Source organism: Heloderma suspectum, chromosome 6 (genome assembly GCF_057233095.1).
Source record: "Heloderma suspectum isolate Gila_16-S chromosome 6, 16-S_ref, whole genome shotgun sequence".
NCBI lineage: Eukaryota > Metazoa > Chordata > Lepidosauria > Squamata > Helodermatidae > Heloderma > Heloderma suspectum.
In genome coordinates, this window is record NC_139463.1 from 109923166 (window position 1) to 109949025 (window position 25860).

Genomic DNA, 25860 nt, shown 5'->3' on the forward strand with positions numbered 1-25860 from the left:
AGGATCTCAAGAGCCTCTTGTTGAGGGTGAAAGTGGAGAGTGCAAAAGCTGGTCTGAAACTCAACATTAAAAAAACGAAGATCATGGCATCTGGCCCCATCACTTCCTGGTATATAGAAGGGGAGGAAATGGAAGTAGTGACAGGTTTTATTTTCTTGGGCTCCAAGATCACCGCAGATGGTGACTGTAGCCATGAAATTAAAAGACACTTGCTCCTTGGGAGGAAAGTTATGGCAAACCTAGACAGCATAGTCAGAAGCAGAGACATCACCTTGCCGACAAAGGTTCGTATAATCAAAGCTATGGTTTCCCCAGTAGTAACGTATGGCTGTGAGAGCTGGACTATAAGGAAGGCTGAGCACCGAAGAATTGATGCCCTTGAACTGTGGTGCTGGAGAAGACTCTTACGAGTGCCCTGGACTGCAAGGAGGTCAAATCAGTCCATCCTAAAGGAAATCAACCCTGCTGGCTCATTGGAAGGACAGATACTGAAGCTGAAGCTCAAATATTTTGGTCACCGTATGCGAAGAGAAAACTCCCTTGAAAAGACCCTGATGTTGGGAAAGATTGCAGGCAAAAGGAGAAAGGGACGGCAGAGGATGAGATGGCTAGATAGCATCACCGATGCAATGAATATGAACTTGAGCACACTCCGGGAGAGAGTGGAGGACAGGAAGGCCTGGCGTGCAATGGTCCATGGGGTCACGAAGAGTGGGATACGACTTAACGACTGAACAACAACAAACCTGGAAGGTGCATGTGTAAGCCTGTGTTTGTATTCTAATTTTTTTGGAATGTTTAATAGCAATTAGATAATTAAGACTGTGAGAGCTAATTTATGGGACAGTGGATAATATTAGGTATAAGGAGCTCTCTACACAAAAAAAGTATAAATATGTGCTGATTTTAGAATACATGAGCTTCTTATTAGAAGCCCTTCAGGCCTGTATATCTGTCAGCTGAATACCCTATTCAGTATTGAATGAGGAACCTGGAACAATATTTTTTTTTAGGTTATTTTATGCAAGTTATATTTTGATGTGATGTCAGAAGTATATTTCTAATAAAATTGAAAAATTGATCAAAAATGTTTCCTTTACTAATTCTTGTTACTAAAAAACCTACATTAAATCCACCTAAAATTAATTTTGGTGTATGCTTTGTTGAAGAGTATTATTAGCTTTCAATAGATAACTGGGGTCCAAAGGGTTCCTAAATACTGGAGTTACAGTTTGCAAACACTCAGGAAAGCCCAAATCTGTAACTCCTGTGGAGAATATGGGCTAGGAAGAGCTTAGGCACTCTCCTTCCAAGACATCCATAGCAAGAATGACTTGACATTTGGACTCTGCTCAACAGACTGAGTGGAATCTTTCAAAAATTCTGAGGGGGACCTACACACCTCCCTTTCTTAAGGTTAGGGCCATGCTTCTACACAGAGCCACATACCTGTGGAACCTTGTATGTGCTTAAGATGTTGGCCATCTGGATGGAGTTCTGGGAGGTAAGCCCACCTATGATGGCCATTGGTCTCTTCTCCTTGTCACAGATGTAGTTGAGGGGATACCGTTGTGCTGTGAAGAGTAAGTCCAAAGTGGTCCAATAGGCTCTTCTCGGACTAAAGGCATTGTCATAGATCATGGATCCCAGTGTGATGTTGGGTAACAACTTGACATTCTGGCTCACCTCATGAATGGCAAAAACAAAGGCGAGGACATATTGGTAGTTTTTAGGCATTACGCTGCAATGGAAGTTTCATAGAGTCTTACAACCGGATATCAGAGGAATGAGCTCATTTTATTGCCATAACATTCTAGATCCTGACTCTGCAACAGCAACAGCAAGAAGAACAGCAAGTCAGAATCAGTGAGCAGTCCAAAGCCTTTTAACTATGCTCCCATGCATGCTTTCTGTTGGCTTTGTTTTATTGGACAGGCAGGAAGTCAATCAGTGCAGCTTTCTTGAACAGAGGCCTTGTGATAATGTCCAGTCTGTGCCTTTTTGGCAGCTCTCAGAGAGAGTTGCTTTATCACTTCAGGCACTGGGAGCCAGTCATAGAAACTCTTGCTCAAACTCAATGAGCGAGACCCCTCTTGATGTGACCCGCCTGACAACACTAGGGCCCCCCTCCCCGCCGCCAACTGCAGCAGTATTCCAAACGGGGTTGAAGCTTGGTGGGGTACATGATCTTTATATAGGATCCCGACGGGTGCTGCTCTCATTATCCAGTTCTGCACGTGCACAGGTTGCTCATGAAACTGGCAGAAGCATAATCCACAGCGCAGTAACTAATACAGTCCTCGTGCTTCCAAACTGAGGAATGTAAGTCAGAACAGTGGTGTGCTGTAGGGATGTACGAATCCCCTTACCTGCCATCCGTGGGGGTCTGGCGGGGCGGTGATCCATTCCTCCCCCCGGAATCCTCGATGGGAGGAGGTGATCTGTTCCTGCCCTCTGGAATCCATCCAGGCCAGCTCCACTTTGAACCTGCAGAACAGACCACTCACCTCCGCCTCCATGTGGGATCCATCCGGGTTGGATCCCTGTCCACGTCGAATCTGCGGAGCTGGCCGTCAGCTCCACAGGGCTGGAGAAAGTCGATACGGCCGGCAGCCTTTGCTGTGCCGTATCTCTGTGTAAGTCAGTTCCCTGGACGCAAATGGCATAGTGGTGCCATTTGCGTCCGTAAAGCTGGTCGATTAGCCTAAATGCAGCCATTTACGGCTGCATTTTGGCTAATCGACCAGCTTTACGGTCGCAAATGGTGCCCACTTTGCCATTTGTGTCCAGGGGATTGATTTTCACTGAGATACGGCACAGCAATGGCTGCCGGCCGTATCGACTTTCTTCAGCCCTGTGGAGCTGACGGCCGGCTCCGCAGGTTCGACATGGACAGGGATCCAACCTGGATGGATCCCATGGGGTGGCGGAGGTGAGTGGTCTGTTCTGACACGGACTCCGGGGGGGGGGACGGATTCTTTTGAATCCAGCCTCATTGGAGTCCATGGCGGAATTCTCCACCATCCCTAGTGTGCTGAGGCAAACGACTGTTGTGTTTCTAACTCAATTTCACGTGGGCGCTGTTGGAGAGCCAAGATCATCCTGCCTGTTGTATTTCCAATTGTGAGTGGGAAAGACATTTTTTGGCAATTCTTCAGGATCCTGACAGCTTCTCTTTACACGGCTTCGAACTGTTCTCTGACACTCAAGAATGGCAATCTGTTACTTCTAGTGAAATTATTGATTTGTGGGCAATCATGGGCTTGAGAAAGCCCGATTTCTTGTTGTTCAAAGACTAATAGACTTAGATCTACGGTATCTGAGGACTGTTGCAAATAAAACCTGCTCTCCACTACTCTATACTAAATAGAATAATTTCAATAATTACACAATCACTGCAGCCCCATATCTGTCTACATTACCTATTCCAAAGTATAGAAGAGCATTTACTCTTGCCCGTTCGAATGTGCTGCCATTGGCACTATTAAATGGATGATGTGGTAATATCCTGGTTAGTGAACAGATATGTTTCTGTGGTGCTGGAGTAACAGAAACTGTTGAACATGTTCTCTTACATTGTGACCTCGACAGGGAAAGCAAAGTAAAGCTAATATTCCCCACTATTAACAGCCTTCCCAGGAAGTAGCTCCACCACCTTGGTATCCATTTGTTTAAAGGATGTGTCTTCTTGGGTCAGTGGAAGGGTTGCCAGGATTTTAATGATTTCAGTGCTAACTAGGAAAAGAAAATGATGTTGTTTCCTTGAAAGAAGGAACCTCATAAATTGCATTTTGCTACTGTGCTAGTTTTAACTGTGTTTACGATGTTTTATACTGATTCTGCTGGTCTGTAATAAATGAATTCATTCATTCTTACCCAATTTCAAAAATGTATTTTCCCCCAATGTTGGTTTCAAAATATCTCTTCTGAGCTGCAGTGAGCTTAGTCAGGTTGTTGACTGACTAAAGGGCAAGGGCTTGTTCCCTGACTCCCCAAAGGAAAGGGCTAGATCTAATGGACTTTAATAAGAGGGTATATTCTGAAGGAACATTAATAGCCTCTTGACAGTGAGAGCAGTTTCGCAATGGAACCAAATACTTGGGGTTGTGAGGTTTCCCTTGCTGGATGTCTTCAAGGGGGTGGGGGTGGGGGAAGCCACCTGTTCAGGATGCTCTCACTCTGGATTTTCTGGATCATACCAGGGATTGAACTAGTTACCCTGGAAAACCCTTTCCAGCTCCATGATTCTGCAGTGGGGTAACTCTTGTAAAATTTTGAACAATTGCTGTTGGTTCACAATTGCATATGATTTGTTCGATCTCTCCTCACAAACCTGACTACTGTGCACTTGATGATGAGTTGCTGAGTACTCTATGTAAACAGACTCCAATGAAAAGCAGTATGTCAGAAGTGATGTCTGCGCTCTATCATGTTAGATCATTCAAATAGGCAAATCATCGTTTGTTACTGTTACTAATTGATATGCATCCATGTGTGCACACAAGTCCTCAGTCTGAAGCAACACTGGAGTGCTTTGTACTAGCATTCTTTTAAGCAGGTCAGAAAACTGCAAAAAGGCCCACCCCAGTCCCTTGAACCAACAAAGTGCTACTTACTATGCCTTAGTGGAGGAGTGTGGACGCATCATAAAGTTGTGTACAGACAGTTCACCATATACAATGGATACAAATTCACCAAGGATAACATCGTCTGTGGACCTAGGGAAATGGTGTTGAGCTTTTGCTTGCTGGCTGCACCTGGGGTTCAAAGCCTTGCTTAACGTCTGAGTCAGCAGAAGGAATAGCAGTAAGAAAATCACCCTGAATGCCAGCAGATTTTGTCCCCACTCTCCGATATTCACCTGCATTGTCACCTACACAACTGGCAGTCTGCTTGTGAGCTGAATCTCTCTTGACATCCCTCAAAGACTAAACAGTCTTTACCAAGACAAAGACTCCATTCCGGAGAATTTGTCTAAAGAATGAAATATCAAATCTCCATTTCAGATAGCCCTACCAGCCTCAGGATCACCTCCTCAATGCCTGTGGCTCAATAGTAGACTTGCAGTGCAATCCAATGCACATCTGTGCAGAAGGAAGTCCCACTGAGTTCAATGGGACTTATTTCAAGTACGTGTGCATAGGGTTTCAGCCTCAAAGAACGTGTCTTTATAGTCTGAGGGTACAAGCTGTTGTGCTGATTGTCTTATTAGTCCTCTCAGTAGCTTCTGGCTAATTGTGGCAGAAATTTCAGAAGCAGAAATCAAGTATAGTGTTTTGGCTAATGACAGGGTATATAATGTCCCTTCCCGCAGCTCTCAAGTCCTTGCACAACCAGAGGAAGCCAGAGAAAACACGGCTATGTGATTTGTGATCCTACCATAAAAAAAAGCCTGCTCTTCATTTGGGACAGTGACAGGGTTCAACAATTTACTCCCTTGGGAACATGGTGCGTGTCCCGCACTGGGTCTAACTTTCTGGAAGGGAAGAAAGTAGAGAAAGTACAATGAGGCCATGGATGACCAGTTGAGAACTGTAGCCAGTGTGGCTAGCCAGACCTCATCAGACCAGATAACATTGATATATTTATTGATACTCCTTGGCGACCATGTTTTTTATTCTTAACCATGCACTGGAATTACACTATGTCACAGTGGACCACCATTCAGGGAGGCTTTGTTGGGAAGACACAGTCGCCATGCTTCTATGTGGAGTGCCTCTCCCCCCACACTGCTGTCTGAGGCAGATAATATCTGCCCAGTAACAGCTGCATTAAGATTCTAGACTTTTCAGTTGTTATCTATGACTGTCTCAGAAAGCACTATTCCATAGGTAGACACACACACCCTTAATAGGGTTCAAAATGAATCAAGAAGTCCCTTTTGCACACAAGTGTTCATTCTACACTGTGACTGTGACGTCACTCATTGGCTAAACAAACTGAAGGGTGGCAGCAGGCATATTTAGTTTTCACGAAATGCATGGACCAAATTGTGCCCGAGTTATATATTTAGAGGTTTCTACAATGGGTACATACTTCATTATTACTCTTGGTTGAAAACTGTGAATTTGTGATAGCTAGTGGATGCCCTGAAATTGTGGTCCAGGAGCTACAGCACCCTAAGCCCCATTGTTAATCCAGCTGTGCACCTTCCCCTCTGCAGGTATTGCCAGATGCTTCATGGAGAACCCAGATGGACAAAGCTGGGACAGATTAACCCCTTGAGTCCCGTCAAACCATATTTCCATGGTATAAGCTAGTTCAGCAAGTTCATGCAGAACCAAGTCCAGGATGACTGTTGTTTTCCCATTACCTGATTTAGCAAAGAAAAGCAGTACTCGATGGGAGACTCGTACTAAGGCCACTCATGCTCTCTGAATTAAGAGAGAGACTTGGAGCAACCTACACCCTATGGTCTTGCCTTCCCCTATGACAAAATGGCTGCCTCCTCCTGCCATATCCGCTTCTTCCATTACAGTGGCTGCTCCCTGCTTCCCTACCTCCTTTTCAAAGCACATCTATAGGCAATAAGCCCACAATTCTATCAGCTGATATGAAGTACAATACAGACAGGCTGTCTTTTCACATTATCAACTGACAGAGAACATCTCATCTCATCTCCTTCTCCTTCTCCTTCTCCTTCTCCTTCTCCTTCTCCTTCTCCTTCTCCTTCTCCTTCTCCTTCTCCTTCTCCTTCTCCTTCTCCTTCTCCTTCTCCTCCTCCTCCTCCTCCTCCTCCTCCTCCTCCTCCTCCTCCTCCTCCTTCTTCTTCTTCTTCTTTTAATAGTAGTAGGGGTGGGAGGGTCCTACAAGACCATCGAATCCAACCCTCTGCTCAATGCAGGAATCCAAGTCAGAGCATCCCTCACAGATGGCTGTCCAGCCTCGTCTTGAATGCCTCCAGTGAGGGAGAGCCCACTATCTCCCTAGGTAATTGATTCCATTGCCATATTGCTCTAAAACTCAGGAAGCTTTTCCTGATGTTCAGCCGGAATCCAGCTTCCTGTAACTTGAGGCCATTCTTCTGTGTCCTGCACTCTGGGATGATGGAGAAGAGATCCTGGCCTTCCTCTCTGTGACAACCTTTCAAGGACTTGAAGAGCGCTATCATCTCTCCCCTCAGTCTTCTCTTCTCAAGGCTAAACATGCCCAGTTCTTTCAGTCTCTCTTCATAGGGCTTTGTTTCCAGTCCCCTGATCATCCTTGTTGCCCTCCTCTGAACCCTCTCCAACTTCTCTGCATCCTTCTTCAAGTGCGGTTCCCAGAACTGGACACAGTACTCCAGATGAGGCCTAACCAGTGCTGAGGAGAGGGGAACTAGTATTTCCCGGGATTTGGAAGCTATGCTTCTATTAAAGCTGCCCAAAATAGCATTTGCCTTTTTGCAGCCACATCACATTGTTGGCTCATACTCAGCTTGTGATCGACAACAACTCCAAGATCCTTCTTGCTTGTAGTGTTGTTGAGCCAAGTCTCCCCCATCTTGTAACTGTGCCTTTGGTTTCTTTTTCCTAGGTGCAGAACTTGGCATTCATCCCTATTACATTTCATTCTGTTGTTTTCTGCCCAGCGCTCCAACCTATCAAGATCACTTTGAATTTTGTTTCTATCTTACAAGGTATTAGCTATCCCATCCAATTTTGTGTCTTCTGCAAATTTGATCAGCATTCCCTGCACCCCCTCCTCCAAGTCATGAATACAAATAGTAAAGGGAACTGGGCCCAGGACTGAGCCCTGCAGTACCCCGCTCATTATTTCTCCCCAGTTTGAGAAGATCCCTTTGATAAGCACTCTTTGAATCTGTTTCTGTAGCCAACTGTGGATCCACCTGATCATTGTTTCATCTAGCCCACTTTGAGCTAGTTTGCTTATCAGGCTATCATGGGGCACTTTGTTGAAAGCTATGCTGAAGTCAAGGTATATTACTGTCAGGGTGGACACTGAGCCCATAGAATCCCAGAGTAGTTCTGATTCTGAAGAAGAGCAGTCGCTCCTAGGAGAGGAGCGTGCTCCTCTTTCCCAGGGCCCACAGCTGACGGAGATTCCTCCCACCAGTATTCCTAGATTAGAAAGCAGTCCAGGGAGTGACCGAGCAGAGATAGCAGACTTGGTGGATGCGCGACGCAGAGGCAGAGAGCGGCGCCAGATGGAGGGCGCGGAAAGGAGGTGCAGTGCCCGGTTGGCGCGCAAACAACGGCTGTGCCCCGAGGATCCAAGGGACAAGGGGAGGGACTCTCCCTAGTCCTTAAATTCTGGGGTCTGCCAGTAATTCCCTTTCAAATGGGGACCAACTGTTTCAACTTAGGGCATAGGTACTCTGCTGCTCAGATCTAGTTGCTACCTGTAGAGTTGCTAAGTTGTAAAAGAAGAATAAAGCTTTGAAAGGAATCCCTTTGTCTGTGTCTGGACTTGGCTACTGGATTAGACTGAGAGAGGCCTCCAAGGAGCCCTTGACAATTATGTCCACAGCATTCCCACAGTCCACAGGGAGGTTACTTTATCAAACAGCGAGATCAGATTCATCTGGCAGGATTTGTTCTTGACAAATCCATGTTGGCTTTATGTAATCACGGCATTGTTTTCAAGGTGCTTACAGATGGATTGCTGTATAATCTGCTCCAGAATTTTTACAGAAATTGATGTCAGACTGACCAGTCTGTAGTTCCCAGGTTCCTACTTTTTGTCTGTTTAGAAGATCGGGACAACATTAGCCCTCCTCCAGTCATCTGGCACTTCACCCGTCCTCCCTGATTTCTCAAAGAGAATAGACAGCGGTTCTGAGAGTTCTTCTGCCAGTTCCTTTATTACTCTAGGGTGCAGATCATCTGGCCCAGGAGATTTGAACTCATTCAAAGTAATTAGGTGTTCCTTGACCATATGCCTATCGATCTCAAGCTGCAATCCTGCCCCTTCAACCTGTACTTCGCCTTTGCCAGTGGGCTCATCGATAGGGATGGGCAGAATCCCTACCTGCTGCTCTGGGGGGGGGGAAATCTGCCCACGGGGGGAGGCAATCTCCTTGGAATCCTCTTTGGCTGGCTCCGCTCCGTGGCGATTCTGCGGAGCCGCTGGCTGGCTTTGTCGCACCAGCGATACGGCCGCCATTGCCCTGCCGTTTGGCTGGCTGAGGACTCACTCCAGACGCAAATGGCATGTGCTCGGTCACTTGCATATGTGTCTTTTTCCGTGATAAGCTAGGCTATCGCATGAAAAATCACAGACGCAAATGGCGTAGCAGATGCCATTTGTGGCTGTAATAGCTTTAGTTTAAGCTAAATGCAGCCATTTAAATTTAGTTTAAACTAAATGCAGCCCCCACGGAGTGCAAAATGCAATAGCTGGTATGTCAGAAATGCAGGGGACATCAGTTAAGATTAGAGATGGACAAATCAGTCTTTTTCAGGTCTGTGACAGTTTTGCATCGATTAAATTATGAATCCATACATTCTAATATCTGCCTTTATCTTTTACACAATTTTCTGAAACATAAGCATTTTGTTTGCAGCTTGCCCTAATATGTACACTTTATACACAATTTCCCTAATACATGTATTTTTGTGTACACTGTCGGAGCTGAGAAATGCATCACAAAAGCTGAAAGAGAATTGTGTTCCAATGCACACATCATTCTGGGAAATGTGGAACAGATCAGTTCACTTAATGCAAACCAAGCAAAATCTTCCGCCCATTCCCAGTAAAGAACCTTGCCAGGGGCCTTGGATTTTCATGCCAAGTAGGAGAGTGAATGGATACCTCACATACACTTTGGTCAGGGGTGGGCAACTTCTAGCCCTCCATAAGTTTTGGCCTAAAACTCCCATGATCCCTCACCATTGGTCATACTAGTTAGGGCTGATGGGAATTGTAGGCCAAAAGGTCTGGAGGGCCATAAGTTAACCACCTCTGTTCTAGGGTGTAAAATATGTTTGATGGTCAGGTATGGGAGAGAGGAGAGATTCCCATGCTAAAACCACTTTTAATTCCCAAGTTAGTGGCCTAGATTATTAGTTTGTTCTCATGCATGTCAAACTGAGATCATTCTCAGTTCCTCAGAGGGAATGCCCTCTTGGCCTTCTTTGGTACTTCTAGTAGCATCCTGGAGAACATGATGGGGAAAGCTGTTGTGTTCAGAGATAGTAGCTTCAAAGGTTTGGGGTTGCTCATAACCAAGACTGACGGAGGAAGGAAGGGTCAGTGTGTTCAGCTGCATGGGGTGGTCAGCAATGAGTGTTGTCATGTCCTATGGATGGGAGAACCACCAATGTTCGAGCTCACCTATATTCTCCGGAAATCACTTTCAAGTTTGTTTTGGCTCACTCTTGTTGTCATCTTCAACCTATTTTTCAGCGTATTCAAACAGAAAAAGGATGCATTTCTAAAGAGAAAAGTGGTCATTTCTGTGCTTATTTTTCAGAAGTGCGCACTGTGGTGATTCCACATGCACAATATGTAAATAGTAAAGGTTTGTATATATGTATGGTGGCAGCAATGGAGAGAGTTGTGAAGCATCACAATACACAAACAGAGGGTTGTGGGTGAGAACCTAAAAGTGGCAGTGTGAGGAGAGACACTGATCAAAGCACATGACCTGGTGACTAGAAGTAGGATTGTGAGGTGGTCAAAAAGGCCTCAGGTCCTCCCACACACCTTCTCACATTTACAAGGAATAATGTGGCCGCTGTCTTGATATATTTCTCTTCTTTGGTCTGACCACTGGGCTTTGGCTCACCTTTTTGAGGCTGAAGGGCATCCATTTCTGCTGCATTGTCTAAACTGTTATACAGTTTCTCTCATCACTAATATAGGGCTACAATAAACAGAAATGACTCAAGAAGAACAAAACCTCTGAAGAACGAAGTGTTGGAATCATTTTTTCCTTGCTAATTGGTCTCTGGTGTTCAGCTCAGGTCTCAGGATAATAATGTAGCATTTGGGAAGGAAGATGCAGGCCAATACACCAAGATTGGAGGCCAAGATGGAAAAGACCTCCACGGCCACCATGTATTTCCCCTTCGTACTCAGGTAGGTGGGGACAAAGGACAGCCACACGCTGCAAAACACCAACATGCTGAAGGTGATCAGCTTGGCTTCATTGAAACTATCAGGCAATTTCCTGGCAAAGAAAGCCACACTGAAGCTGGTGATGGCCAGGAGCCCCATGTACCCCAGGACAATGTAGAACATGGTGTCTGAGCCTTCATTGCATTGAAAGATTATCTGACTGATCTGAGAGTGCATGTCAAACTCTGGGAAGGGGGGAGCAGTTGCCAGCCACACAGCACAGATGCCAGATTGAAGAAGAGAACAAAGGCCAACCACAGATATTCCCAGTCGATTCCCTACCCATGTCCTCATCCTGTTTCCTGGCTTGGTGGCCATGAAGGCCAGCACCACAGTCATGGTTTTAGCCAACACACAAGAAACAGAGATGGAGAAGATGGTGCCAAACACGGTTTGCCGGAGAAGGCAGGACACCTTTCCAGGCCAGCCAATGAATAGGAAAGAGCATAGAAAGCCAAGCAACAGAGAGGAAAGCAGGACGCATGTAATGTTCCAGTTGTTGGCTTTGACAAGGGGAGTATGCTGGTAGCGAATGAAGATCCACAACACCGCAATTGTGATAGTGGAAAACGAAAAGGCACAGCAAACCAAAACTGCTCCCAGGGGCTCTCCGTAAGATAAGTAGACAACACGCTTTAAGATGCATTGATTGTGTTGCTCATTTGGATACTGATCTCCTGAGCACGTCTCACACTGATCTGCATCTGAAATAATAAGCAAGGTCTCAATATTTCCAATTTCTGGATTGATCAGGGATCCATTAATCATACCTCCCATATAATAACACTTTGTTAAACATAGTGAAGAATCTTTTGCCAATTCCAAGTGAGAATTATTGGGCAGGCTTTCTACAATATTTGCATTAGGAATGTGTGAAGCCACATCAGGAATATCATGTTCAAATCTTTCTTTTCTGTATGTGAACTTTGCTTACCATTACACTGCAACATGGTTTTCCTAGTTTTAATTGGAGGGGGGAGAAACACGAAGTATTGCTCATGTGTGTTTTGGTAATGGGTATCTTAGTTTCAGTGCTGCACTCTTTGGATGGCATTACAGATGTCAGCTTTCTGTGAGAAAGTGTAATGTGAGAAAAACCATATTGCAAGGGAAAATCATTACTCTTGTTCCTCTGATGGAAAAGCTGCCAGAGCAATTCCTAGATGAACCTTTACACAACCCTTTCCAACCCTGGGGCATCCATTGTTGTTGATGAGTACAAATCCCATCATCTCCAGCCAAGATATCTGTCAGGGATAATGGGAGTTAGAGGCCCACAACATCTGGGGTTCCAAGCTTGTTTCAAGCTCTTTAGAGGCTGAATTGAGCTCATGGAAAAGGAAGGAGACATTCTCTCTCGTGAAAAACTGTTTGGTTGGTTACAGCCTCCGGGCCTTTCATTGACTTCCTCCATAACAAGATGGAGTTTACTAAATCTATTCATATACCTGTTGTGGAAAGAACAGTGATGAAATAACATAAGCCCAGAGTTAAAGCATCTGTGTTCTTGTCCTCACCAGTATGGTTTGAAATGCTCCCTTCGGGGCACTGAGCGCATTCATAGCAACACATTTGCTGTCCCTGCTGGACAATCTTGCTGTAACCAGGGCGGCAGCTCTCGACACAGGTGGCGTGGGGGACTGTCTAATGACAAGTAGAAAGAAGGCGGTCAATGGGGGAAATGAACAGGTTTCTCATGGTTATAATTCTTAAATTTAACCCTCCTGCAGAAGAACTCAAGACCAAACTAGACCTATTGACATGCAGCTTTGGAACTGCAGGGCTGTGCCTGCTATAACTCTTGGAGGACCCTTGGGCAAGTCGACCTCACTGCTGTCACTGTTGCCTGTTCATTTGTACTCTCCATCGCAATCCATCCAATGCCCCAGAGAGAAAGGGTTCAATGAACGTTGGAGACACTGCTCAATCTCCTGACCCTGGTCCCTGCTTTCATGTGTGTGGAAAACAAGCAAGGGAAGCAAGATGAAGAAGCGGTGATGGAAGCAGGCTCAAAGTGTTGGTGGTGGGTGTGGACCCGAGCAGGTGAGAAATGATGCCAATGCCATATGCCAGCCCTGCTGTGTCACAGTCCTTACAATGGCCCCTACAGGGATCATTCTGCACCCAAGTTGGTATTTGCATTAGTGCCAACAGCTTCCTTCCTGATGCAAATAGCACCCGGGGGGGGGGGGAGATTTCTTTTGAGGCAAGGCAGGAGAGGAAGTAGTTATACTTTACCTTATTAGTCCACAGACAGACAGAGATTTGGAAGTCTTGGATGCAGAACAAGTATTCCCAGTGAGTGAAGAAGGGTGATATTTTACTCCCTACTCACAGGTAAAGAGATGCTAAAAGCATCATCGAAAAAATATCCATACCTGTTGAAACTTGTGATTCCACACAATGACACTTCCATTAATGACTAACTGTTTTCTGGCCAGAGCTTTGGCATCCATCTTCCCAACTTGGACTCTCTGGAATGATCGATTCGGGAATGTGACCAAGTTGACAATATCATATCCTCCTGCCAGTTCCCCATTGTCATCAAAACAGATTTCTTCCCCAGCACTGTTGTTAAAGCGGATATTTCTCAGAAAAGAATGAAGCTGGAGTCAAAGAGAAAGGGTTATATTCTGTCAGATGATGTGGGGGAAGGGTTAATGCTCAGATGTGACCTTTGGGCCTGAGAAATCCTTGGGCCACTCTTATCAATATCACTGAAAGTGAGTTTTCAAGATTTTGTAGTTGCAAAAACAGACATGCAACATTTTTTGAAATTGATGATTGTTGTTAATGTTAGATATGTGTGGACCCTCCTGATGGAATCCCCAGAAGGTTTTGCTTTTGAGGTGGTGCTCAGATCCAGCTTCAGGATCTGTGTCCTTGAACAAGAATCTCAGAGGAGCCCAGTTCTCCTCTGCCAGGGTACCATCTTTAAAAATAGAAGCAAAAATAATTACTTCTTGGAAGGAACTCCATCCAAAATGGCTGTAGAGAAATAAATGTCTCTATTTAAAAGACTGGCCAAGAGTCTCTGTTCTGAATGGCCTAGAGGAGAGATGGGAAAACTATGCCCTGTGGACCAGGTGCAGCCCATCAGGTCTCTTGATCCACTGCGCTGTGAGGAATCCAACTCAACAAGTCAGTGATCAAGGAAGAGAGTGATATCTTCCTAGGTTGCTAGTTCACCTCACCTCCATCACAGCCCCATGAAGTGGAGGAGAGAAGGGTAGAAATAGAAGAAGGTTGCCAGAAAGAATACACATGCAGATATAAACACACAAAGACAGACTGGGGAGAGAGAGAGTGTGTTGCTCTGGCTGCACCCACTCTCGGCAGGTGGAAGGAATGCAGCCCTCCGGCTGAAAATGGTTCCGAACCCCTAGTCTAGAGAGTGATTTGGAAATGGCTCTCCCATGTGGAACTGTGCAGGTGTGGATGGGCAGGACTTTCCATTTTGTTAACAGCAGTGTCTGACCCTGGCAGTCACCAAACAGAACCCTAAACCCTTTCCCTTCTTTACTCTTGTAAGAGGCATGCAGAGTTGAAGGAATAATGAGCTGATTTGCGTGTAATGACAACCCAGAATATGGGTTGAGTATAGGTTGTTGTTGAATCATGCATTATTGTAGAAGTATAGGCTGTCATTATGTGTGAATCCAGCACTACGGTTTAACTATGGGTTGTTAACAATGAGCAACTGGAAGCAATTGGAATTCAACTGGAAGAATGAGCAAAATCCGTGTTTTGGCTCACATGGTTTGCCACCATGGATACAGAGGTTCTGTTCTTCAGACAACCACCCTCCAGAAGTCCAGAGTGACAAATGCGACCGAATAGAGGGGTGGGACTGGAGCACTCTTCCTGCTCACCCAGTGCTGTTACCCCCTTTTTAAACACGCGTGCAGGGCTACCGAGAAGAACACATGGAGAGCCATGCTGAACAGACCAAAGGCTCATCTAGTCCACATTTCTGTTCTCACGTGGCCAACCAGGTGCCTCAGGGAAGCACACAGGCAGGACATTAGCATAACAGCCAACCATCTGTGATATTGGAGGTCGCATATAGCCATGGTAGCTAGTAGCCCTTAATACCTTCATGTTCCATGAATCATCTAACTCCCTATTAATGCCATCCAAACTGGTGGCCATCTCTTCATCTTTTGTTAATGAATTCCATAGTTTAACTCTAGGCTGTGTGAAGAAGCACTTCCTTTTTTCTGTCCTGAATCACCCACCATTCAGCTCCATTGGATGACCCCCCAGTTCTAGTGTTGCAGAACTCAGAGTCAGAGAGACCACGGAGTGAAGGAAAAAGAGATTCTTTATTTAACGCGCGGGCTTAAGGCTGGAATCGTTTCCAAAGAGCCAGAAGCCCCGATTTACATTAGCACGTTGGTTTTATAGACATTGTGACACATATGAAATGGCTCCTCCTCCCCCTCCCGCATGGGGTTGCAATCCTCAACATTTTTCCTCCTAGCACCATTGTTTATAATACAAGAACTGGGTTATAGGGTAGCCATGATAAGGAGAGAACAGAAGAGAACAGCAGAGAACAAGATATACAATTGTATGACCTTTGACAAGATAAGGAATTCCTGTGTCTCGTCAGCTTACAACAATATATTCAAGGGAGAAAGAGCTCAGCAAGAACATGAAGCATGAGACTGCATGAGGCTACTTAGTCTGACCCCCGATATGGCTGCTACATTCCCCCCTTAAATGCATAATTTCATTACAATTATAGCATTTTTGATAACCATACAAAGCTTTTTGTGACATACATATTACTTAGCCTTTTGTTGGGCTATTAGAGCATAGAGGGCAGCAGTTTTACTAGCTGAGACATAAAACAGATTGGTTAAACAGCTCATAAGACAAGGAACGCAGAGACATAACAGAACTTTATGAACAACACTGGTAGAATTAGGATGAACAATGCTTTTAAGCTAGCTAAGATCTGGAAGCCAAGGGGTTAATTAATTGAGCTAATTGTTTTGTCTTATTGTTTTGTTAGCTACTATATTGTGCAGCTTGTTGATCTGTTCATCTACAGCATTGCCATTATCAGTTAAGTTAAAACAACAGAGCTTTTGGTGTGTCTCACAACTTAAATGATGAAGAAGGAAGAGGTAATCTATACCAGCTCTGTTTTCTAGAACTGCACCTTTTAGATCACGCAACTCTTTATTTAACAATGACAATGCTCGTGAGGTGGCATTTATGCTTTTGGCTAAGCTGCAAGCTAACCGGTTGATTTCCAGACCATCAGCCAAGGCTAAACCTGGAACCTTAACCAGTGACATTGCTAAGGCCAATTTTTCTGAGTCAGAATATAACTGCACATGACTATTACAATTTTTAGTTAGTTGGAGTGCTCGAGGCTGCCGTTGACGGATATTCTCAGGCTACAGGGGAAGAATTGGCACCAGTTCAATTGGCGGCTGAGGCAACATGGGTGGTTATCAGACAAGTTGGCAGGAATAAATGACCAAGTGCAGGAATTACATGTCTAAAACCATCCATGAGGCAAAAGTATGTGGGCATCATTAAAAGATATGTTTTGAATTTTATTACACTGGAAGGGGGCCAGGGATAGCTTTGTATTTTCTGGAAATTTTTTTGACAATTAAGCATTTGTGCACACGTAGCATTTGTTTCAGCAATGATGGGGGTGCGTAGAGTGAACTCTGTAGGGGGTAGGATCTTTGCAACCATGCCCCAATTAGCATTTTGGGAATAAGTTAAACTTACACCATAAACTCTTAACATGGTATCTTTTTGAATGTTCCCAGGATGTCTACAGACAGGTATTAGGCAAGAGCTAATAAGCCTGTTTGCAGGTATACCTCTTGGCAAACAAAAATGTTTTATTTTCGTGATGTTAGCCAAGTGGAGCCAGTAATTATCAGCAAATCACTGGGACAAACTTTTTTTTCCAGGGGCAGACCCCCCTTTTTGCACCTTATTAAGGAAACACAATGCAACACTACTAACACTACAACACGCATGTTTGATCTTCTTTGGGATCTGACCGTACGCTGGGCAGCTATTCACCTGGCAAGCTGCAGTAGGGTCTAGTCCCCTTCTTCAATTCTCCAGTTGCAGGTCTGACCGTACGCAGGGGGACAGTTTCCCGGTGTGTCCACAGTAAGGTCTAGCCTGAGTCTTCTTACTGCTTTTTCAGAATGATTTTTAAAGGATTTTCAGGATTTCTGTTTACAGTCTATTTTCCCCCTCTCGCTCTCTTGACTCGTGTCCAATGTATCCAGGGTTTAACTCTAGCTGCTTTCATAGCTGCGGGGGTGGAAAGTATGACAGTTTTCAGTCTTCTCTATCTGGGAGTCAAAGGGTTATTTTTCCCTCTTTAACTCATACTTTAACTCTTGGTTGGAAAGGATGAACTTCTGTGATGGGAATTGGGGGCTTATTTTTTTAAGACAAAGCGACGCTGGGCTTGAAGACCTTTGCTCAGTGTTTGGACTTCTTGTTTAAGGCTAACGTTTGCTTGCTCTTGATGCCACTCCAGTGTCAATCATGAAGTCAATGTCACTGCCCCTCACAGTCAATGTCACGGCCCTTCTCAAGCTGTCTCCCTCTTCGCCCATTCTGGCCTCTTTGGTTTTCTCCTTTGTGTATTTGATTTATTTTATTTGGGCATTCATGCCACTAATGTCCATCTTGTCCACACTGGGCACACTGGTTCTTTTTTTAAGAATCTTCTGCCTCTGCCGGGTCTTCTTCTTTTCTTTTTTCGTTTACGTCTTCTTGGGCCTCTGGGTCGAGGGAGGTGTACTGGCGATAGGCATTTGAAAGACGCTCCAAGTACGCTCTGGGGCCTCGGTGGCACCTTGCAGCACTTTAGACACTTTGGTCATATTAACTGACTTCTTCATACCTGCTTTCATGGCTTCTAACAGCAGGGTTTGATACTGGGTGAGGCGCTCTAGCCCAACTTGTGTTTTGGGATTCCAGCGAGGGGGAGATTTATTTACAAGGAGACTTTATTGGGTAACTTACAGCACACAGGCGTACTTAATTGTTGGATCAGACAGCTTCTCTGAACCACGAGCTATTGGGCTAAATGGGTTTTTATACTATACATGTTACCCATGAGGCAGCACAACACTAGCAAGCATTTTCAGCATAGGCTAGAAGTGTTTGGTTCTCAGGCACAGCTTCCTGTAAACAATTTCGCTTCTCAAAGTGCTTGATAACACTTTTATTTATTAGTATGGGAAGACAAATTTTTTCTCTTTCTTTTGCTTTCTTTTTCTTTGCTGATCTGCCTGTATTGCAGATCATGTTTCAAACTTTTTACACAAAACTTTCTGCTCCATGCACCAGCCTTGTCCCTTTATTTGACTTTTTCAAGTTAAACTCACTTAAACTTTTCTGCCTTACACTAGTCTCACTGACACACATTTGGGATAGGCTCTTCTTCTCCTTCTAGTTACATTTTCTTCATTTTAAAGAACTATTACATTATTGTGGCTACTTTACCCCAGGTAATAAGCTCCAGGCACAATCAGCTGCTTTTAATTTACCCTGGGGGCAACTATGGCCACGCTTCTTTTTTACAAATGTTTTTTCTTTGCCTTTTGCCTTTTCTTTTTCTCTCTTCTCTATCTGTCTTCTACTTTCTCTATTCCTTCTTTTCTACTTGCTTCTGTCTTTTCTCCTTGTTATCCATTGGGAACCACACTTAGTATCATTTGGAGTTGCAACTAACACTAATTTGCAAATATCACATATACTTTATGATATCTAAGAAATCATAAAATATATACAACAAACTTTTTCTGCAATTTAACACAATGAATGGAAAACACTTCTTGCATGGTAAGGCATGATGGAGCAGATCCAGCAATCATACTGGTCTTCTGGCTGAAAGCTCAGGGCTCATTAAAATCAAGGGACGGGCATACCCACACACGCAGAGTTCTAGGTCACCATTTTTGCATTGGCAACTCTATGCTGCATGAGTTCTGGCAGAAGGAAATCTAAAAGTTATAGATCAAACTCAGCCTGCTGTACACTGAGCTGACTACAAACATAGACACACGGTCCACAGCGATGAGAGTTCAAGTTTATCAAAAGCTTCATAGCACTGTCCATGGCAAGTTTGTGACAATTTAAAATTTTAGTTCATGTGCAGAGTGTCTCTAAAAAGCCCAGATGATGATGGAGGCAAACAGAGAAGGCTCTGGGCAATGAAGATGCGATGTTTCCAGCAAAGGCTCTCTACTTTTGCATCAGTTTAAAAAGGGAAAGTGTGGCCCTACACCCCTTCTGACAGACAAGGGCCTTTAACTTTTTAGCAAGGCCTCTGTCTAAACAGAGCGGCACAGCTCAGCTCTCTAGCCATGATGCTTTAACTTGGGCAACTCCTCTGTAAATTTTATTTTACTTCTGTCAGGTTCTCTCACAGACATTTTAAGAACTTACTCTTTTTTTTTTTCTTTTCTAACCTGGTACACAAAAGCACTGAAACACTGAGTGCCGAAACTCAGGACGCTGGGGGGTGATGGGCATCGCTTTATACTTGCATTTTTCAGGCAGCCATTAATCTTCGGGGAGGCGGTGGGGTGATTTGCAGGACTTCAAAGGCAAGCTTCTCAGTTTGTTTGTATTTGTAAATCCCAAGCTCAAAACAGGACACGATGAGGTACAGGGCCACCAAATTCTTGCTTTGGCACGGGCAACAAATAACTCAGGTCAGCTTTCTTCGCTGGGGTCTCAAACAGGAAAACAGTCTTAATTTAAAGTTGTAACATCACTGACAGCGTCAGCCAGCCAGCTACACAGATCTCATTGTTTTTTAAGACAGTTGCTCCAATATCTTTTCTTCTCAATCAGGTTGGGTCTCCCAGCTTACACAGTTTATTGCAGCTTTCAGGAGCATGGCAGTAGCATGATTTTGGCTTGGCCAGGAACATGCTGTCTGGTTTCTCGGTCTCTTTAGCACACACACTTAGGCAGTGTAACACTGGATACTCAAATCAGTGAGATTTCTTCATTGCAGGGAATCCCACGGCAAAAGCTTAATGGTTACGCTCTTCAGAAATCATATAGCTGATGGTCAGTAGCTACAGGCTCTATGCAATTTTAACACAGTTCAAAGCTAAACATGGTTACCTTGACAGAGATCTTCAACATGGTCTTTCCGCTTCATTCTGCTTTGGGACAGTCTTATGGCACACTTTTCACTCGAAGAGGGGTCTAGCCTGTGTTCTGGGGGCTGATTCTTCACCTTTATTTTCTATTTTGCCTTCATCTTCTGGGTCTTCATTTTCAGTTTCCATTTTTTAGGGATTTCATCTCAATTAGGCGAGGTGATGATGTTGCACAACTCAGAACGTTGTGGGCAATTTTCCTGCCCCCCCCCTCTCGGCGCGCTAGGCTAACAGCTACTTCTTCGGCCTTACACTCTCACGCTCCCACGCTTTGTTAAAAGCCAGACTGTCCTGCAACATTTTTCTAATTAACAGCCTCAGATTTTGTTTTTTTTCCTCTCAGCTCGACCTTGAGCTTTTTGCTGTTTTCTCTTTCTATTCTGAATCTTTAAAAAAACACCTTTTTCTTTCTTTGTTTGACATACATCTCAAGGGGGTGCAAGGTTTGCTTCCCCCACCACCCATAGCCTCCCTCCTAAATTGAAGACAGACACAATTAGGGAATGGGAATTGGTCAGTGAGTAAGGGGTCTCACTGGCCGACACAAGAGGATTTTTCACACCACGCACTTTGCTACTGGCCTGGGCACCCGGACGGTCAACGGTATGCGTCAGAAACCGCAGTAGCCACTCACACAATCATCAATCTCTCCACTACATCCATATGTCCCTGCCACCCACTTTTCCCACTTTTTACCAGAGCGGAAAACGGCTTCCCCAGCTTCCTCAGCTTCCTACTGAGTACTGGCGTGCTAGGTACTGGCGCCCATTCGGGGGTGTGATCAGGCCCCCCTTCTACCCGCAAGGAGTAGGTTCTTTTGTATACGTATACCACCAACCCTGACCTTCTTCATAAGGCGGGGCCCTCTTTTTTTCTGCCCAGTGGCCTTTCTCCCTAAAGGCGGGGCCCTCTTTTTCCCATATACTTGCCTTTCTCCTGAAGGCTTCCAATGTGGGTTTCAACTCAGTTGCAGCTGCGATACAGGCAGGGCTCAAGTTCCTTCCTCCGCTTCCCAAGGTTCTCTTGCTGCTCGCTGCCGTTTGGGCGATCCCGGTGCAGGCTTTCTCCCATTCACTCGACAGAAAGTTCGGTGGCGCCAAGAAAGGGAGGCATGCGCCGAGCTCGTCTTCCCGGTGCGGCGATCAAGAGCAGGCAACTGCCACCTGTCTGGCTCAGAGCCTGCCACATCCGAGTCACGGCACCATTTATGTTGCAGAACTCAGAGTCAGAGAGACCACGGAGTGAAGGAAAAAGAGATTCTTTATTTAACGCGCGGGCTTAAGGCTGGAATCGTTTCCAAAGAGCCAGAAGCCCCGATTTACATTAGCACGTTGGTTTTATAGACATTGTGACACATATGAAATGGCTCCTCCTCCCCCTCCCGCATGGGGTTGCAATCCTCAACATTTTTCCTCCTAGCACCATTGTTTATAATACAAGAACTGGGTTATAGGGTAGCCATGATAAGGAGAGAACAGAAGAGAACAGCAGAGAACAAGATATACAATTGTATGACCTTTGACAAGATAAGGAATTCCTGTGTCTCGTCAGCTTACAACAATATATTCAAGGGAGAAAGAGCTCAGCAAGAACATGAAGCATGAGACTGCATGAGGCTACTTAGTCTGACCCCCGATATGGCTGCTACACTAGTATTAGGAGAGAGGGAGAAAAAAAACACCCATTCTATTTTCTCCACACCATGGATATTTGTGGACCTCTCTATCATGTCTCCCCTTACTCACCTTCTTTCAAAACTAAATACGATAGTTCACCTCTTGGGGGTTCCAGTCTGTGCCTTAACAATTCCCCCAGTGACCTGAAGAGCTAAGCTGGATCTGGTTGGCAGAGCAGAAAATTTTCACCACCACCACTTGATAAGCCTGGAAATGAGTTCTGTCCTGTCCTTGGCCTGATTCAGCATGACTCCTTTGCCACCACTGATCAAGTTGACTTCCTATCAATTGCTAGCAATTGCTCCCATTAACCCCAAGTTCTACACCACCAGAAAGGATCCAAGGGGGAGATACCTAGGCCCTCCAAAACTGAATGCTTCCATAATGCTCATAGGAAGACTCTTTATCTCGGTGTTGATGCTTGTGTAGAGCGGGAACAAACCCAAACGTCCCTTGACAAGACCATGGCAATGGCCTAATTTTGACCATTCACCAGATCCCAGTCCAATGCAGAAAAGAAAATCCTACATGTGCCTTTTGCATGAGTGAGGCCCAATACTTCCAAAGGAAAGGAATTAAGAAGAAATGGAACTGTGTGTGTGTTGTCATACAGACATTGAAAAAGGGACAACAAGACAAAAACTTTGTAGAGTAATCTGAGTGTGACAGGGCAGTTCAATTGGCTCACTCCAAAACTTTACAAATTTCCCCAATAAACTAAAGCATGGGTAATCCAAAGCTTATGCATTTTGAGAAAGCTGTACATTTAGAGAAAGTTAATGCATTTTTCAAGTACACGTTTTGTGAACACAAACACAAGTTTGGAAATGTGCGACCATTTTTGAAGAAAATGTACTCTCCTTCATGTTGGGGATTGTGAATGGGGCATTTACAAGTGATTTATGAATAGAAATGAAATTCTCACACATCCATATAGCACAACTTCTTTCTCTCTTGAGGCTTTTTGGTTGTTTGAATTGCCACAGCGAGTGGCAACAGCATCAACTGTGTTGGCAGCTTGGCTGTTGTTTTGCATCATCCACAATGCCCCATCATCATTCCAGGGCATTGTGGGGAGGAGAGGTGAAGAAAATTTGGAACCTTTGTGTGAAATGGGCATTGGTATCTGGAGGGGTGGGTAAGAACAGGACAATTTCGGAACTTTTCTGAGAAAAGTGTCTTCTGAGAAATTTGGCTGAGCTCTGATTGTAATCCTTCAGGGTTCAGCACCTTCCCCAGGGTCTTCCTAATATTCAGTTTCTGAGGAGTGATTGTGGAGACATCATGTCTCTAATTTGGATGCTTATAATACTCCTACTTCCTTGAACGTCCTGTAGCAGGTGTGAGGGGGCAGGATTGTGTCCAGATATAGCGACGAGGTGGAGCTCACACTGTACCAAAATCTGACCTCCATTTCCTTGACATTTTTCTTCCCGTGTGAAAGAGGTTTCCCTTTTTCTGCCTCATTCTCAGGGCATTGCATAATTTATTTTGAATTTCTTTTGGTGGTGTTTTTGAGCCTACTTAATCACTAGGAGTTGGCTGGGGGTGCTGTGTATTCATTCTATTACACGTCTCTCCATTCCTCTGTAGCCTCCCAATCCGCACGTAAGAGAATCCGTGTCTTACCTGCCATGGCTGAAGTTTCAAAAGCTTCCATCTGCCTCTCATCTGCATTGCCCTCTGTTTGGCCCTTGATGAATACATGGCATGGAGAGCATGTGCTACAGCATAAACAGCATTGTAGATACTGTAGCTTTGGCCAGACATCCCCATTTCAAATACAGATGCGGGGACGCTCTCTAACTTCTCCTTCCCAGTACAGTTGCCCTTGTTTGGCATATGTAAGTTATATATTGGGAGTGAACAGAGAAATGCACTGTACCAGAACTGATGGATGAAATAAATCTTAGACTTATATGGATTTATAGTTTCAAGGAACTCTTGATATCTTGGCACCACATTTGTGTGAAGTGAGAAGGACAAGGTGCCATTGAAGGATTTTCTTGTGAATTGATTGGAAAGGAAAACAGCAGTGAAATCCCACTGAGCTGTTATGATCCAAACCCTTTCCATTGGACGCATCTCTACGAATTCATAATGTTCCAAAATTTTTCTTAAACCCTCCATAGACTGACCATGCCCATGGACAAGGAACACATTGATTTGGTACAACCAGAGTGTAGAATGTATTCTTCCTAGAATGTTAGTAAAGATCTCAGTGGATGCCTGACTTGTCACAGTTGGAACTGATTTTGTCAAAGCAATGCAGATACTATTCTGTAGGAGCCTTGGTCTCAGCGTTCGAAGAAATGTTTCTCCACTGTCATCATCTGAAATGAGGAGGCCAATCCAAGTCCACCCAAAATGCTTTAGAAGCTGAGCAATGCCACGATACTGAGGTTCTTCATCTGGAATCATCCGGAACAAAGAGGGGAATCGAGTTTTATCACTCAAGATGGGGTCAAAGGAGCCATATGTAAGCTAAAAGGAGAAAAACATTTTTTTTAGAAAGGAGAAAGACATCCCTTTCTTCTTGATTCAACTAAATGTGATCCTCCAAAAACCATGCGGTTAATCTATTCCACTAACTAGGGGAAGGACTGTAGCTCAGGTTACACACACATGCTTTGCATGAAGAAGTTCTGGGGTTCAACCCTTGGTGTCTCAAGGCAGAGCTGGAAACACCCCTGTCTGAAAACCCCTGTCTGAAACACCCCTGTCTGAAAACCCCTGGGGAAAAGAAAACTGGAGTACATTCAAAATGATCCAATGTCTCAGGATGTTGCAAAAATATATGTGGTACTATTTTAAGAAGCAGCCTTCTTCAGGGGCTAGATTAGAGAAAGAAGAAAGGGAGAAAAGCACATCAATATACATTTTAAATACTTAAAAAATAAAACATTCATTTTAAAACATGGCAATGATGCTGATTGTCACACTTCATAATTCCCTCTGATTACTTACTCAGTCTTTAAATATAAATGCCCACAGAGCTCTCTGAAAAACAAAGTCTCCAAGCTGAATCTTGTGACAGATTCTAATATGCAATCGTCTCTCTCTCTCTCTCTCTCTCTCTCTCTCTCTCTCTCTCTCTCTCTCTCTCCCTCATATAGATATAGATATAGTATTTCTGATTAGGCACAAGGTCCCCCATTTTGCTCCAGCAAAGGAGATCGTTACCTTGTCATGGTGCTGGAGCTTGAGCACCTCAATGACATCATGAGCTAAACCGTGAAGGGACACCCAAGACGGGAAGGTCATGGCAGACAGGTCAGACTAAATACGATCCCTGGGGAAAGAAACGGCAACCCACCCCAGTATTCTTGCCATGAAAACTAAATGGATCAGTACAACCAGAGATATGTCGGTATACCTGGGACTCCCAGGTCAGAAGATGGTCAAAATGCTACTGGGGAAGAACAGAGGATAAGTTCAACTAGCCCTAGATGTGATGACGCAGCTAGCTCAAAGCCGAAAGGACGGCTAGCAGCTGATGGTGCTGGTGGTGAACGACGAATCTAAAGATCAACACACCATAGGAACCTGGAATGTAAGATCTGTGAGCCAGGGCAAATTGGATGTGGTTATTGGGGAGATGTCAAGATTAAATATAGACATTTTGGGTGTCAGTGAACTGAAATGGACTGGAATGGGCCACTTCACAGATTGACTACATCCTTTGTAGCCAAAGGTAGCGGACATCTATGCAGTCGGTAAAAACAAGACCTGGAGCTGATTGTAGTTCAGATCACGAACTTCTTATTGCACAATTTAGAATCAGACTAAAGAGAATAGGGAAGACCCACAGATCAGTTAGATATGAGCTCACGAATATTCCTCATGAATATGCAGTGGAGGTGAGGAATAGATTTAAGGGACTAGATTTAGTAGATAGGGTCCCGGAAGAACTATGGACAGAAGTTTGCAACATTGTTCAGGAG

At 44.6% G+C, this 25860-nt stretch overlaps 1 protein-coding gene across 1 annotated transcript; it reads right to left on the reverse strand.

The window, feature by feature from the left end:
- Positions 1-10866: 10866 nt before the first annotated feature.
- On the reverse strand, positions 10867-12699 carry LOC146342470 (vomeronasal type-2 receptor 26-like). Its single transcript, XM_084806177.1, has 2 exons — positions 12579-12699; positions 10867-11765 (listed from the first exon to the last, which is right to left on the reverse strand). Exons 1-2 carry the CDS (start codon positions 12631-12633, stop codon positions 10867-10869), a joined length of 954 nt encoding a protein of 317 aa, XP_084662303.1. The 5' UTR covers positions 12634-12699.
- Positions 12700-25860: the final 13161 nt, after the last annotated feature.

Coding starts and splice junctions, on each gene's coding strand:
- LOC146342470 (XM_084806177.1), bottom strand. CDS start 12,633: ATGTGTTGCTATGAATGCGCTCAGTGCCCCGAAGGGAGCATTTCAAAC. Junction 11,766..12,578: donor GAGCATTTCAAACCATACTG/GTGAGGACAAGA, acceptor TTATTATTTCAG/ATGCAGATCAGTGTGAGACG.